The sequence below is a fragment of the Cherax quadricarinatus genome, chromosome 61, assembly GCF_038502225.1.
Source record: "Cherax quadricarinatus isolate ZL_2023a chromosome 61, ASM3850222v1, whole genome shotgun sequence".
NCBI classification, from domain to species: Eukaryota; Metazoa; Arthropoda; class Malacostraca; order Decapoda; family Parastacidae; genus Cherax; species Cherax quadricarinatus.
The window spans coordinates 12,946,636-12,962,659 of NC_091352.1; the positions used below are offsets into that span (position 1 = coordinate 12,946,636).

The 16,024-nt window shown below is 41.6% G+C and overlaps 2 protein-coding genes across 5 annotated transcripts in view; one reads left to right on the forward strand and one right to left on the reverse strand.

Annotated features, from left to right (window-relative positions):
• Positions 1 to 7,493, reverse strand: part of LOC128699340 (glutamine--fructose-6-phosphate aminotransferase [isomerizing] 2) — a 110,644-nt gene extending 103,151 nt beyond the window's left edge. For 3 of the 4 annotated variants that reach the window (XM_070098231.1, XM_053791992.2, XM_053791991.2), the window contains exon 1: positions 7,354 to 7,493. In XM_070098231.1, coding sequence (XP_069954332.1) covers positions 7,354 to 7,360 — 7 coding nt within the window. In that variant the 5' untranslated portion in view covers positions 7,361 to 7,493. Of the gene's footprint in view, positions 1 to 6,866; positions 7,024 to 7,353 lie in introns of those variants that run through there. The other variant, XM_053791990.2, reaches the window with a different exon arrangement.
• Positions 4,451 to 16,024, forward strand: part of Su(z)12 (Polycomb protein Su(z)12) — a 235,063-nt gene continuing 223,489 nt past the window's right edge. The window contains exon 1 of the mRNA XM_053791982.2: positions 4,451 to 4,536. The gene's annotated coding sequence lies outside the window, so the exon portion shown is untranslated. The remainder of the gene's footprint in view (positions 4,537 to 16,024) is intronic.

Below are 16,024 nucleotides of genomic sequence, written 5' to 3' on the forward strand. Positions count from 1 at the left end.
GTATATGCTTCAATGTAAACACTTGATCTACACATCCCCTACCCACTCTGAAACCTCCTTGCTCATCCGCAATCCTACATTCTGTCTTACCTCTAATTCTTTCAATTATAACCCTACCGTACACTTTTCCTGGTATACTCAGTAAGCTTATTCCTCTATATATATATATATACATATATATATATGTATATATATATACATATATAAGTATATATGTATATATACATATACATATACATGTATACATATATATATACATACATATATATATATATATACATACATATATACATATATATATATATATATATACATATATATTACATATATATACATATATATAATATATATATATATATATATATATATATATATATATATATATATATATATATATATATATATATATACGTATAGAATTTATCATCACATCGGCCATTTCCCACTAAGGCAGGGTGGCCCGAAAAAGAAAAACTTTCATCATTCACTCCATCACTGTCTTGCCAGAGGCGCGCTTACACTAGTTATAAAACTGCAACGAAGTCATTCTATTTTGTTCCCTCCTTTCTGCATGTCCGAACCACCTCACCAACCCCTCCTCAGCTCTCTGGATAATACTTTTGGTAATCCCACACCTCCTCCTAATTTCCAAACCACGAATTATCTGCATTATATTTACACCACACATTGCCCTCAGACACGACATCTCCACTGCCTCCCTCCTTCTCCTCTTTGCAACATTCACCACACATGCTTCCCACCCATATATAAGGCATTGGTATAACTTTACTCTCATACAGCACACATAAGGGGGATTACCAACAGACCCCTGGCAGTCTTCAAGCTGGCACTGGACAAGCACCTAAAGTCAGTTCCGGATCAGCCGGGCTGTGGCTCGTATGTTGGTTTGCGTGCAGCCAGCAGCAACAGCCTGGTTGATCAGGCTCTGATCCACCAGGAGGCCTGGTCTCAGACCGGGCCGCGGGGGCGTTGACCCCCGGAACTCTCTCCAGGTAAACTCCAGGTATACATTCCCCTCTTTGCTTTCATGAACAAAGTTCTTTGTCTACACACACACATATATATATATATATATATATATATATATATATATATATATATATATATATATATATATATATATATATATATATACACACAATCGCAGACAGGCGATCTTAACAATGCAAGACAAGCCACAGGGGGTGGAAATCTTCCCCATTCTGATGTTCTCTGAACAACTTGACCATATCTGAATGCGTTTAGGCACTGAGGTGCTGCCACGTGATTGGCTGAAGATATATGTGCATTAAAAAGCAGGTGTATCTAATAAAGGGGCCACTGAGTGTATAATGACGCTAATAAGGGTTAGTTGCGCCAGAAATGTTCATTAAATATTCGTGTTTCGCTCACAGAGATTTATTTTCTGGAAACTGAGCCCTTCAAGGAGCGTGCCTAGATACTTTCGAAGGTCTTGATCCGATGAATTAGGACTACCCTGTCATGGATTTTTCCTCACATCGCGGCCGTATGTGGGTGTGTTTGTAAGAGACATTCTTCAGCCCATTCTCATTCCACGAGTAATAATCGTGTATATTTGCATATTTTCTGTGATTGACGCTTACGCATGCAGACATATAGCTTTTATGTTTAAGAATCCAAACTAATCTAGCCTAACTTTAAAATAATATTTGTTTAATTACGGGAAATGTTACGAATTTGACGCTAGGAATTTCCTAAGAAAATTAATGTAATACATGGCCCCTTCATGGCTAAAAATCAGTCGCTTGAGCGAGTCATTAAGCAGCCTAACCTCAATTTTTTAAACGTTCATTTTAAACTTGAAAATACAGTTTTCTTCAGTTTCAGTTAAGCTAGGTTATCTTAGGTTTGGTTATATTAAACTTGTATAAAACGTATATTTAACCTCAAATAACAAATTAAATAGAACATATATCTGGCAACGCAATGGCCAATCAGCAACAGGAAACATTCAAATCTGCATAAGACAAGAGCATAGCACCGCAGTAGACCTGTTGGCCTGCAGGCGTATTGCTTGTGGTTCCAGAATGGTTTGTATTAGGTTGTAGCTTTGGTATCAGCTAAGATTGTGGAGGGGCGGCGTTGGTGGCTGGTTGGTGCACATTGGTCAGGCGAAGTGGATGGGTGGTGGGGTTATTTACCTGGTGAGGATTGCCGGGATCATCGTCCGACTCCCAGCGGCCAGTCTCATGTCTAGCAGCCTGGTTGACAGTATTGAGTCAACCATACCCCCGGCCGGGATTGAACCCGCGGTCATAGAGTCTCAAAACTCCAGCCCGTCGCGCTAACCACTAGACCAGCTAGCCACAATAAGATTCATCCAACTAGGTATATTTCTACACCATAGGAAGGTTAGCATAGGAAGGTCAAGCTGTTAAGACGGTTGTTGTTGTACACTAGGCACACTCGCCACGTATAGCCTACACTGTTGCCGTTTAATTGTCGACAGTCAGAAACCTGCCCAGGGAGAAAGTGAAACCCGAGATGCGAGTAGGTACGACAAGTCCCATCGACAAAGTGTGCTGCTGTAATAATAATAATAATAATAATGGCTCAGTGTATTCAACAAAGCCTAGGCCAGCCCACGCTTTCTTAGCATCTTCTTGATCCGCAACGCTATTGCTATTTACAACATATAAACCCACACAGTTATCACATCCTGGCAGATCTCGCAGCGTTAGCAAAAGCCTGTTTAGGTAATTACCAAGACCCATCAACAAGACGGACTTGAAAATAGGCTAGACATTTATATATCAGAGAGTAAGATAATGTAAGATTTTATTGGATTTTTAACCCCGGAGGGTGAGCCACCCATGATAATCCAAGAAAGGCAGGATGTGACCCACACCAGTCGACTAACACCCAGGTATCTACTTACTTGCCAGGTGAACAGGGACAGGTGTAAAGAAACACGCCCAATGTTTGCACCCTTGCCGGGGATTGAACCACGGACACGTGTATGAGGCGTGAGCGTTGCTTACAAGGCCACGGGACACCTTAGCGCATTCGGCTCACCACCAAAGGACACAAGTTTGATCTTGGGCGTGGAAAAGGGAGGGGGGATGTAGGGAAGTGTTTTTACATTTGTTTCCCTTGTTCATTTAGCAGTAAATAGGTAACTGCGCATTAGCCGACTGTTGTAGGTAGCATCCTGGGAAAGAGACCTAAACAGCCTCAATGGAAATTAGCCACACTGGCTTTCTCAGGTTATTCTGGATTACAGGCTCTCCGAATAAAGCCTACAACAGACCATAGGCTGAAATAAACTGTTTATCAGTGGATGGCTGATTGTGTGAGGCTGTCACTGTAATACCGTTGGAAGAATTACTGACAGTATATTAGGTAAAAGGACACGTACAACGGGATATTTTATTGCGGCAACAGTTCTCTCTCCATCAAAGTATCCTTAGTTTTCATGTTTTAAGCAATATATCCCCAAACGTTTTCAAAAACTAAATAACCATACCTGGTGTGAAAAACCCCCCTCAGGCTAAGTTGATCTCTTCCTAGTCACTAGTACAATGGTTAGAGCGCTCAGCTCACTACTAAGAGGGAGTCGAACCGACACTAGCTGGGAAGTTAGAAAACTCTTGGGCCGTATCCCGGGTAAGGGCCTATAAAAGATCTCAATGGAAATCAGCCTCAGGAGTTAATAACTCGAAAAAATCATCAGCTGGTTTCTAGTTTAAATCAGGTGTTCCTACATAATAAGGAGCGCTGCATGACCCTTGTGGGTTTAGCACTTAGTTTTTATTGTAGTAATAATAATAATGTTTGAACCTATATTTAGCTATAAACAAGTCATACCATAACATTTATGATTACTGGAATAACAATTCGTGGCCTGCCCAAAAAAAAAAAAAAAAAGTCGTTCAGCTAACCGACATTATTAGTAATTTTCCAATTGATCCCTATCAGGTTCTTATGGCGTTCCCACATAATAAACCGATGTCTATAACAAAAATGCCAGAAACGTTTTTGACTACTAGACCGTGTTTACTAATTTTAAATTTTAAGACTTGTCCCATCTCTCCCGACGGCTTGCTTACGTCGTGCCGAATAAGTAAAACTGGTCAATTAGCAAAAACTCATTTAAAATTTAGTCCTTTCTAACATTTTCTCTTATACGTTTAAAGATTTATTTTGTTTAATTTATGTTAATGTAAAAATTAATTTTTACCAAAAGAACATTACAAAAACTTACCTAACCTTGCTATAACAAGCGCAATTTAATTTAGCCTAATCCAACTAAATATATTTTAGGTAAGTTAATAATTTAATAATGAACAAACACAATGAAATATATTTTTGCAAAATTATTGCACACACAAATTTTCGCTAGCCTTACTTGGCAAGAAGAGCGTTGCTATTGAAGCCAAAATCGCAAGCTTTATCTATTCGGCGCATTTACATGAGGTTGCCGAGGCGTAAACATCGCCAATCTTGCCCACCACAGCCGCAAGTCTTTTTGCCTCGCACTCTACATATGCCAAGGTCAGTGACAACTGATATTGGGGGGGGGGGGAAACAACAGGTGATGGAGTGATAATACACAAAGTGGGAGAGTGACAGCAGGTAATATGCCAGGTTGGGGGGGACAACAGATAATACACCAGGTGGTGAAGTGCCAACAGGTAATATGCCAGGTTAAATAGTGGCAACAAGTAATATGCCAGGTGGGGGAGTGGCAACAGGTAATATGCCAGGTGGGGGAGTGGCAACAGGTAATATGCCAGGTGGGGGAGTGGCAACAGGTAATATGCCAGGTGGGGGAGTGGCAACAGGTAATATGCCAGGTGGGGGAGTGGCAACAGGTAATATGCCAGGTGGGGGTGGCAACAGGTAATACGCCAGGTGGGGGAGTGGCAACAGGTAATATGCCAGGTGGGGGAGTGGCAACAGGTGATATGCCAGGTGGGAGTGGCAACAGGTAATACGCCAGGTGGGGGAGTGGCAACAGGTAATACGCTGAGGGGTGATATATTTGAAGTTTTCTTACTCTCGCAGCTTTGCCTTTGCCCAGATGTCCTTGTCAACTGCTTGACCGACCACCCTGTAGTCTGAGATTAAATTTGTTTCCTCTCTATATATTTGATAGTCTTTGTAATGAATTCCATGCACACCCAATGCATTGTAGGTGCATTAATAAGGTGCAGTGTTCTTGTAAGTAGGGATGACATTTTTTATGTTACTTCAGGTGTTTCGGGGTATTGTATTCGCAAAAAAAAATAGTTAAGTATTGTTGTGGCAAAAAAATAATCTAGTATCAGTTGCCAATGTGTTGCTTTCATTTAAATTATTAGTTTATATAGTGAATCATTTTGGTTGTTGCCTCACCTTCGTTAAGAACCATTCTGGATAGCCAAATCATTCGAATTGTACAATGATAGCACTTTTCCCTTGCTCTAAGTATTATGGACAACAGTGCCAGTCCACAATTATATTCATCGGGGAATGATAATCTTGTAAGGATCATACAGTGCCTGATGAAAATGGGATGAGTGGAAGTAATCAGATTTGATCTTTCAAGGCAGGTGTCTAGAATCTTATAATGGGCTATTGATCAAAGGAACTGGTCTTATCTTCCCCATCCTTGAATTGAACCTCATTGCCTCCCATGTCTCTGAGACGCTGCATAATTTGATCTGAAGATGGGCAGAGTAGCTCACGCTACTTGGACCAAGAGCCTTCCAACGTCAATGTACCCGCTTCCCTTGAAGGGTGTCTGCTGGTGTAAAGAAGACCCAAACAAAAAATATATATGGGTGTGTTTGTGTAACGTAAGGCAGTTCTGGTTATTGCGGCTCTCTCCAGCACGTTACAGATTCGGTTAGCGTACCGCGAAGAATTTTCGCGAAAGCTTGATCTGATACCAACCTGAGTAGTGGAAAAACAACTGTGTATAAAAACTAAGAGTATCGACCTTCAGCAACGGTGGGGAAATGTGTAAATATTAATCTGTTGCACTGGGACAAGCCTGAGGCAGATACCTTGCCAGTGCGCACGTAATCGGACACATGCATACATATATACACAGGTGTTCCAGGAAGGTTAATTTGAAGTTACTTTTTCCTTGTTAAAACGCCACAGAAGTGATATAACTACAAAACTCGGGTTTTACAGTTGTACAGTGGATGAAAGTATATTTTTAAATACTCACATTATTTGTATAATGTCCAGAACAAATGGAAAGCACACGTAAATTTGACGTAATATTCGTGGCAAAATGGATAAATTATGACAATTTCCTTTCACTCGTAGATTAGTCACAATTTACTGTTATATGTACATAAACGCTTTGCAAATGATTACTCAAACCACGCATATTTTCAATATTCCAAACAGTAGCTGTTGGGAACTCTTAATGGGAAAACTGGCTACTCTACCGTGCCGGTGTCCACATGCCACCTTTTACCCCTTGCACTATAACAAAGTCAGACTGCAAATGAAAGAATTCATCTGAATTCTTACAAATTAAACACTCGCTGCAACATTTACCAAAGCGCTGCATACAAAAAATCGGTGTAAATTAGCGCATATGGAGGGTAACAGGTAGAATCTTGAGCCACGTCGACCACAGGTGCCAGCTCCTCTGCTGTGAAGCCTCCATACCTTCCACTTAATTCACACCACAGTATTACTCCAATAAGATATGTGTCTTTGATATGACAACCAATTAACCAGATATATCAAATTAAATGTAACCTATGCATGAAAGCACTGCAGACTCCTGTATGTAGACGAAATCATTATATTTATTCTAAGTTTAGCTTATATGCTGTAGTTTCGAGCAATATAGCTTTATTGTTATGCGTATCACTTACCACACATCTTCTCGAGGCGTACGTCTACTTTTTCTTAGTATAAAGGATCATAAATACACCAGGCTCCTCCACCCTAGAGCATCCACAACAACACTGTGTGACAGCAGACGAAACAAATATAAACGCCAGACTCTTGAGGCTCCACAGAGCAATGGAACAAATACTAATCAATAGAGAGGTTCCAACACTACTCAGAAGATTAATGCAGAGGCGTCGAGAAATTCGCTGCAATTTTATATTCACGGGAAGCACTAAACCCTCGTGGGTCACACATTACCTTGGTAATTGGAAGCACTCTGAAGTTTGTTTCGAGGGATTGGAAGTGATAGCAGTAATTCCTTAAATAATAAAAAAAAATCACCAGCATCCCTTGAAGGGAAAATTCGCTGTAAATTATGAATACCGCGCAAATATGTTCATAATTCGCAATTTTATTTGGTATAACTCAAATCAGTTAATATATATGTTTTAACATGCAGGTACTCACCACACATTTTTGCCGAGAAAAAGTTTTTCACAACTAAATCTGTGTACTCGAGCCGGACCAGCTACAAACTCGACAAATTTGTGGCAGATCAACACTTTTATACCTAACAAGACACACCTCCCATGGCAGGACTTGCCAGCCAATCACAGAATCACAATCTTGTGATGGTTACGCCCATTATCCCTGCGTCAGCCAATAGGCGATAAACCGCTCAGCTTCCCAAGACTGTCAGTCGAAAACTCACCTGCATCTATAATTTTCATGTTTTGCTAAATATGCGTCTTATTAATGGCTTCTGTCTGAGCAGCGGCTGCCAGTGAAGACGAGTGGTTTGTGGTGATTGCTAAAACTGTAATGTAAAACTATTTTTTTCTTTGGTTATATTGTAAATTTCCACCCATTTCGCCTTCTTAATCTCGTACCATGTATTATGTATATATCATTTATTAACTATAAAAATGACTATATTTGTATATCATTTATACAGGCTAAAGCACATAGATGTTGCACATATGGCTTATTCATCATTTTGTCGGTATTATATACTTTTGATCTCATTATATTTCTTTTATATATTTATTTATATTGTGTATTATACTTTGAACAATGGGTTAACAAATATACTATAATATGAATGTCATTGTTTTCAACATGTGTCTAGATTACTTACAATATATCTACACTGTCGTTGTTTTGAAAGATCTCACAGAAAAATCAGTAAAATATAATATATTTACATGAAGTTAAACCCGTGTGAGTCACCACTTACCAAGTGTTGGAGAGTTTCTCGAGTCAATGTTGAAGGCTCGAGTCTCTGTCCCCTTAATCACAAAACTAATGCTATTTTCCCAGCAAAGCTACCGTAGAAAAATGGATAATAATAATTAGGTTAAGTACACATGGTTTTACTGAGATTGCTACACATACAATGGTTACAGTAAACACAGTTATCATCATCCACTGATGGTACATTACGCAGAAGTAACCCAGGATAACCAAAGCAAATCAGTATGATTTATTTTCATTGGGACTACACCAGGGATACCTCAACAACCTATTCTCATTGATATGTTCATTTCTTTTATTTTGCATGTACTGCCATAAAGGCCAACTTGTCATCTTAATGAATTACGTATGTTTTTAGACTTTTGGAGAGTGCCAAAAAAAAATCAGTATTTTCGTTTTTAGCACACTTGTGGAAAATTAAATTTACCTGGATGCATCTCATTAGATACATTACCAAGAATTATGGTAATTATTATAAATTTGTGGACTGTATGTTAAAATTAATAAATGATTACATATACACATTTATGTAACAGAAGGAGAATTTATAATCATAACACTCACCAATTAGTCTGGAGATTACTGTGTGTCATGTACAGAACCCTCCTCTGCCTAAATTTATGATGAAAATACTGGCCAGAATTACAACATAAATTAGACAGCTTATCTGAGGTTCCTGGAGCTGTCCTGTCCATCTGCTTAATGCTCACGTTATGCAGGACTGCAAATCCAACAATTTCGGCTCTTATTTGAGAGGTTTTAAGCCCAATATAACCCCTAGAGTGACGAAAATTATGCACATTACATTAGCGCGCTTGTACCACATTCAAAAAACAATGGCATCTCCTCCCTGCTCCTCAGCGCAGGCGCAGAGCTTCCCTGTTAGTTCACTTCTTTAAAAATACACTTTAGAGCAAAGTAATGTATTAATCAGGTATATTTACATTATAAAATTATACCTGGAGTTTACCTGGAGAGAGTTCCGGGGGTCAACGCCCCCGCGGTCCGGTCTGTGACCAGGCCTCCTGGTGGATCAGAGCCTGATCAACCAGGCTGTTACTGCTGGCTGCACGCAATCCAATGTACGAGCCACAGCCCGGCTGGTCAGGTACCGACTTTAGGTGCTTGTCCAGTTCCAGCTTGAAGACTGCCAGGGGTCTATTGGTAATCCTCCTTGTGTATGCTGGGAGGCAGTTGAACAGTCACGGGCCCCTGACACTTACTGTATTGTCTCTTAACGTGCTAGTGACACCCCTGCTTTTCATTGGGGGGATGTTGCATCGTCTGCCAAGTCTTTTGCTTTCGTTGTGAATGATTTTCGTGTGCAAGTTCGGTACTAGTCCCTCTAGGATTTTCCAGGTGTATATAATCATGTATCTCCCGCCTGCGTTCCAGGGAATACAGGTTCAGGAACTTTAAGCGCTCCCAGTAATTGAGGTGTTTTATCTCCGTTATGCGCGCTGTGAAGGTTCTCTGTACATTTTCTAGGTCAGCAATTTCACCTGCCTTGAAAGGTGCCGTTAGTGTGCAGCAATATTCCAGTCTAGATAGAACAAGCGACCTGAAGAGTGCCATCATGGGCTTGGCATCCCTAGTTTTGAAGGTTCTCATTATCCATCCTGTCATTTTTTCTAGCAGCTGCAATTGATATAATGTTATGGTCCTTGAAGGTGATATCCTCCGACATGATCGCTCCCAGGTCTTTGACGTTTGTTTTTCGCTCTGTTTTGTGGCCGGAATTTATTTTGTACTCTGACGAAGTTTTGATTTCCTCGTGTCTACCATATCGGAGTAATTGAAATTTCTCATCGTTGAACTTCATATTGTTTTCTGCAGCCCACTGAAAGATTTGGCTGATGTCCGCCTGGAGCCTTGCAGTGTCTGCAATGGAAGACATTGTCATGCAGCATAATTTTTGGGAAATTATTTTCCACAGCACTTTTTTTTTCGATGTTCTGTTCTTGACCGATTTCCCTGTGCTCGTTATTTAAGATTAGTTAAGCTACGTTAATGTAAATTGAATAAAATAACCAAATTTAGCAGAACTCAAGTTCAAAATGGTTTCGTTACGAAGGAAACCCCCATTGTAGTATACCTAAGTTAACATTTCATAGGTCTACTGTGCAACTAAAAAATATGACAGGTTAACATATCTAATTTACTCAGCTACTTGAATTATCGATCAATAAGTATGAAGAGAAACTTGTCTAGGATGTTAGTACATGCATGATTAATGTAGGCAAGATATACTCACTGTAACCTTGCAGTATGAGAGAGAGAGACGGACGGACAGACAGACCTGAAAAAATACAGGTAAAGGAATGAAGGATTACTGTTTCTTTAAATATATTCACATGTAAACTTAAACACTATGCATCAATCCTTTAACGTTCATTGTGAGGTGTTAGAATGGCTGATATTAAAAAAAGAAACTGGTGGAACGATGCAACGTTTAATTACAACTATGACGTGTGAAAAACACGAGTCTCTCAGCTAGTGAGCTTCGATATCAATTCCACCCAAGAAGGGTGAAGCCTCCACATCTCTCTCATTTACCATGATGTGGATGACACCACCAAGTGAGGTGGATGTCGCTCCTCCTTTTCTGTTACCATGGTATTGATGACACACCATCTTTGCAGGGGTCAGTCATGTTGTGATCCTTGACCTATTCTAAGCACGTTTAATACATCTCAAGGACGCTCACTGATCAAGTAGCGTGTGAATAATACAAAAATTTTGCGAATGATATTAATGATGGTGTCTTACCTTATGACACTTCCGGGGGAACATTATTCTTATTCTTATTACTATTATTATTATTAGTAGTAGTAGTGGTGGTAGTAGTAGCCATATCTTCATGGGGAAGTGTTAATCCCGAAAAAGAATACAATGCCTGGAGAATGAAAGGTAAACAGTTTTGATCCGATGAAGAGGAGACTTGCTCTGATTCCTTGGATTAAGAGCTTTTACCAGTAACAAGGCATCAACTTGAAGGAAATGAGTATGATTATAATTAGATGCTTTACGGTCGCTGCACAATCCCAGAAACATCCCCATATCACAAAAGCCCAGCCTCCACTGCCTCAACGCACGCAGAAGTACAGAGTGCGACATAAGTTTCTAATGCAGCTCAGTATCAGCAGTGAAGATCTAAAACCAATAAAAAAAAACTCTGAAGTTATTGCACGGACTCGAAAACCCAGGAATGATCTATATTTCAGTGGTCCTCAACCTTCCTACACAAGTGGGCCTCGTTTGATCACATGTGTAATAAGGGCCGCACGGTTTTCTAGACACTGTGCAGTGTGGAACCTACATAACAGTGAATTCATGATTTCATGTGAGGACCGTATCCATTTCCTAGAAGGGCCACATGCGGCCCACGGGCCACAGATTGGGGACCCGTGATCTATACAGTTGATCACAGGGCACCTGCACATGCCAGTAGCTTACCTGCAGTTGCTTTTGGAGGTCACGGCCCGATCCCAGTTCAGGTCTCTAAGTTGTTGTGCCCACCACCCACAGTCCAACATATGCACCAAACTGTTTTTAGGAATCTGTCGAGTTCCCTCCTGAAGACAGCTAAGGGTTTGTTGGGCAATCTTCCCTTATGCATGGAATGACGGTGCTGAAGAGTCGTGGTCCTTTAGCACTAATTGAGTTTTCTCGTTGTTCCCCGACGTCTGCAAAGTCTCTTGTGTTGCGTTATCCTTTGCTCTACTTACAGTAAGCCAGCTAGGAAGTATCTCTTCATGAATACCTAATTAGGCTTGATCCATAGTAGTGTGAAACTGCCAGAGCAGCTTGCTTTTTAGGTTTTTCACTCCCATTGACTTGCATAAATCCGCAGTGTGAGGCTAGATTCTAGGGTGCTGTGGACGCGGCGCCTATAGTCACTTTTTGTGTACATCCACAGCGTGCTGTTGTCACGGACTCTGTACAGCAATGGTCAAATCGGTTCACCTTTTCAGCATAAGTCACTTTACCAGCTCTAGGCTTTCCTTTCCTTCCAGGTAGATGAAGTATGGTGAAGTTTTTGGATGCATCTGTATGGTGAAGTTTTTAGATGCATCTTAACGACTAATGAAGGGGACGCTGACTGTTGACAAGCGGTAGATTGCCCTCTGTGTCAGGAGTGAGCCGCCCCTTTCGTCAGAAGTTTGCCATGCGACTGTATTCAAAAAAGTTCTTCATACAGAGAAGCCTTGTAAGGTTCGGATGTGGTAAAGTGATTTCTGCCGCAAAAGTGGATTACTCTGACCATCTCTGCATGGTACCCGTGAAATCAGCACACTGTGGCTGTATAGAAAAAGTCTACCGAGTGAAAACCCAAACACAAGCCACTCCGCGGATTTTATACTGCATAGCTCAAATTCCTTAAATCAAGAACTCTTCGCCAGCTTCAGCCTTTCAAGGGCTTTCATCAGGAGTTCCCTTACTTCCTCAGTAGTTATTTAAGTGCTAGATTGCTCATGGTGTGTTACCCTCTTTATAGGTGGCACTGACCCTTGCTTGGATGCGAGGACCTGGAGTTTACCTGGAGAGAGTTCCGGGGGTCAACGCCCCCGCGGCCCGGTCTGTGACCAGGCCTCCTGGTGGATCAGAGCCTGATCAACCAGGCTGTTGCTGCTGGCTGCACGCAAACCAACGTACGAGCCACAGCCCGGCTGATCAGGAACTGACTTTAGGTGCTTGTCCAGTGCCAGCTTGAAGACTGCCAGGGGTCTGTTGGTAATCCCCCTTATGTGTGCTGGGAGGCAGTTGAACAGTCTCGGGCCCCTGACACTTATTGTATGGTCTCTTAACGTGCTAGTGACACCCCTGCTTTTCATTGGGGGGATGGTGCATCGTCTGCCGAGTCTTTTGCTTTCGTAGTTTACCTGGAGTTTACCTGGAGAGAGTTTCGGGGGTCAACGCCCCCGCGGCCCGGTCTGTGACCAGGCCTCCTGGTGGATCAGCGCCTGATCAACCAGGCTGTTGCTGCTGGCTGCACGCAAACCAACGTACGAGCCACAGCCCGGCTGATCAGGAACTGACTTTAGGTGCTTGTCCAGTGCCATCTACAAAGCTTGAAGACTGCCAGGGGTCTGTTGGTAATCCTCCTTATGTGTGCTGGGAGGCAGTTGAACAGTCTCGGGCCCCTGACACTTATTGTATGGTCTCTTAACGTGCTAGTGACACCCCTGCTTTTCATTGGGGGGATGGTGCATCGTCTGCCAAGTCTTTTGCTTTCGTAGTGAGTGATTTTCGTGTGCAAGTTCGGTACTAGTCCCTCTAGGATTTTCCAGGTGTATATAATCATGTATCTCTCCCTCCTGCGTTCCAGGGAATACAGGTTTAGAAACCTCAAGCGCTCCCAGTAATTGAGGTGTTTTATCTCCGTTATGCGCGCCGTGAAAGTTCTCTGTACATTTTCTAGGTCGGCAATTTCACCTGCCTTGAAAGGTGCTGTTAGAGTGCAGCAATATTCCAGCCTAGATAGAACAAGTGACCTGAAGAGTGTCATCATGGGCTTGGCCTCCCTAGTTTTGAAGGTTCTCATTATCCATCCTGTCATTTTTCTAGCAGATGCGATTGATACAATGTTATGGTCCTTGAAGGTGAGATCCTCCGACATAATCACTCCCAGGTCTTTGACGTTGGTGTTTCGCTCTATTTTGTGGCCAGAATTTGTTTTGTACTCTGATGAAGATTTAATTTCCTCATGTTTACCATATCTGAGTAATTGAAATTTCTCATCGTTGAACTTCATATTGTTTTCTGCAGCCCACTGAAAGATTTGGTTGATGTCCGCCTGGAGCCTTGCAGTGTCTGCAATGGAAGACACTGTCATGCAGATTCGGGTGTCATCTGCAAAGGAAGACACGGTGCTGTGGCTGACATCCTTGTCTATGTCGGATATGAGGATGAGGAACAAGATGGGAGCGAGTACTGTGCCTTGTGGAACAGAGCTTTTCACCGTAGCTGCCTCGGACTTTACTCTGTTGACGACTACTCTCTGTGTTCTGTTAGTGAGGAAATTATAGATCCATCGACCGACTTTTCCTGTTATTCCTTTAGCACGCATTTTGTGCGCTATTACGCCATGGTCACACTTGTCGAAGGCTTTTGCAAAGTCTGTATATATTACATCTGCATTCTTTTTGTCTTCTAGTGCATTTAGGACCTTGTCGTAGTGATCCAATAGTTGAGACAGACAGGAGCGACCTGTTCTAAACCCATGTTGCCCTGGGTTGTGTAACTGATGGGTTTCTAGATGGGTGGTGATCTTGCTTCTTAGGACCCTTTCAAAGATTTTTATGATATGGGATGTTAGTGCTATTGGTCTGTAGTTCTTTGCTGTTGCTTTACTGCCCCCTTTGTGGAGTGGGGCTATGTCTGTTGTTTTTAGTAACTGTGGGACGACCCCCGTGTCCATGCTCCCTCTCCATAGGATGGAAAAGGCTCGTGATAGGGGCTTCTTGCAGTTCTTGATGAACACAGAGTTCCATGAGTCTGGCCCTGGGGCAGAGTGCATGGGCATGTCATTTATCGCCTGTTCGAAGTCATTTGGCGTCAGGATAACATCGGATAGGCTTGTGTTAATCAAATTTTGTGGCTCTCTCATAAAAAAATTAATTTTGATCTTCGACTCTCAGTCTGGTTAGCGGCTTGCTAAAAACTGAGTCATATTGGGACTTGAGTAGCTCACTCATTTCCTTGCTGTCATCTGTGTAGGACCCATCTTGTTTAAGTAGGGGCCCAATACTGGACGTTGTTCTCGATTTTGATTTGGCATAGGAGAAGAAATACTTTGGGTTTCTTTCGATTTCATTTATGGCTTTTAGTTCTTCCCGCGATTCCTGACTCCTAAAGGATTCTTTTAGCTTAAGTTCGATGCTTGCTATTTCTCTGACCAGTGTCTCCCTACGCATTTCAGATATATTGACCTCTTTTAGCCGCTCTGTTATTCTTTTCCGTCGCCTGTAAAGGGAGCGCCTGTCTCTTTCTATTTTACATCTACTCCTCCTTTTTCTTAGAGGAATAAGCCTTGTGCATACATCGAGTGCCACCGAGTTAATAGGTTTGGCTCTACTTTTGCTTTAGCCGCAATGTCCACTTTTAATTTCTTATCTGCTTACCTCCTTACATTGGTATACATAGTTCCTGTATCCTTGTCTCTGTTTTGTACTGTATTGTGTCCTCTTTTCATTTTTTTTTTGTTCAGGCGCTTTTGTTCTTGACTTGCATCTTTACATCATCTGAACCAAGAATTCGTCCATTGTCTCTCGTCTTTTTACCCTTTTTAACGTTTCACTGAGTTACAGTTCAAATATCTCATCATTTCTTAGATGGTTTGTCTATTACTTGCCTTTTTCCGCGGTATTTTTTTTTTTTTTAATAATTTCATTTCCTCGCAGTCGCATCTGCAGTATAATAGTGTGTTGGAGTCTACACCTTCACTAGGTAGCAGAACATAATTATGAAGTGATGGCTTGTCCCAGGCAAACTTAGTTTGCCTGGAACAAGCCATCACAGGGACAGCTTCTCTCACTCTCAATGAGTTCTGATGGTGTACATTAGGAAGAACAGCATTGATGTGTCGAAGAGATTTACCCTTCACATTTCCAAGTTCCCTTGGGGATCCCAGGTCTTCCAGTCCTATTTATTCATTGTTGAAATCACTTAAGATACCTGTAGTATACCTGTAGTCGCTTCCGGGTGAATGGGTAACTGTACCCGTAACCCGGTCATAGATCAGGCCTCTTGGTTGTGGGTCTGATTAATCAGATTGTTGATGCTCGCTGCCCGACACTCTCTTAATGATATTAATCATAAGTTCATTGTTTCTATTGTAACTTAATTTATTGTTTGGTACTATAGTGTATATGACAGCCACCAT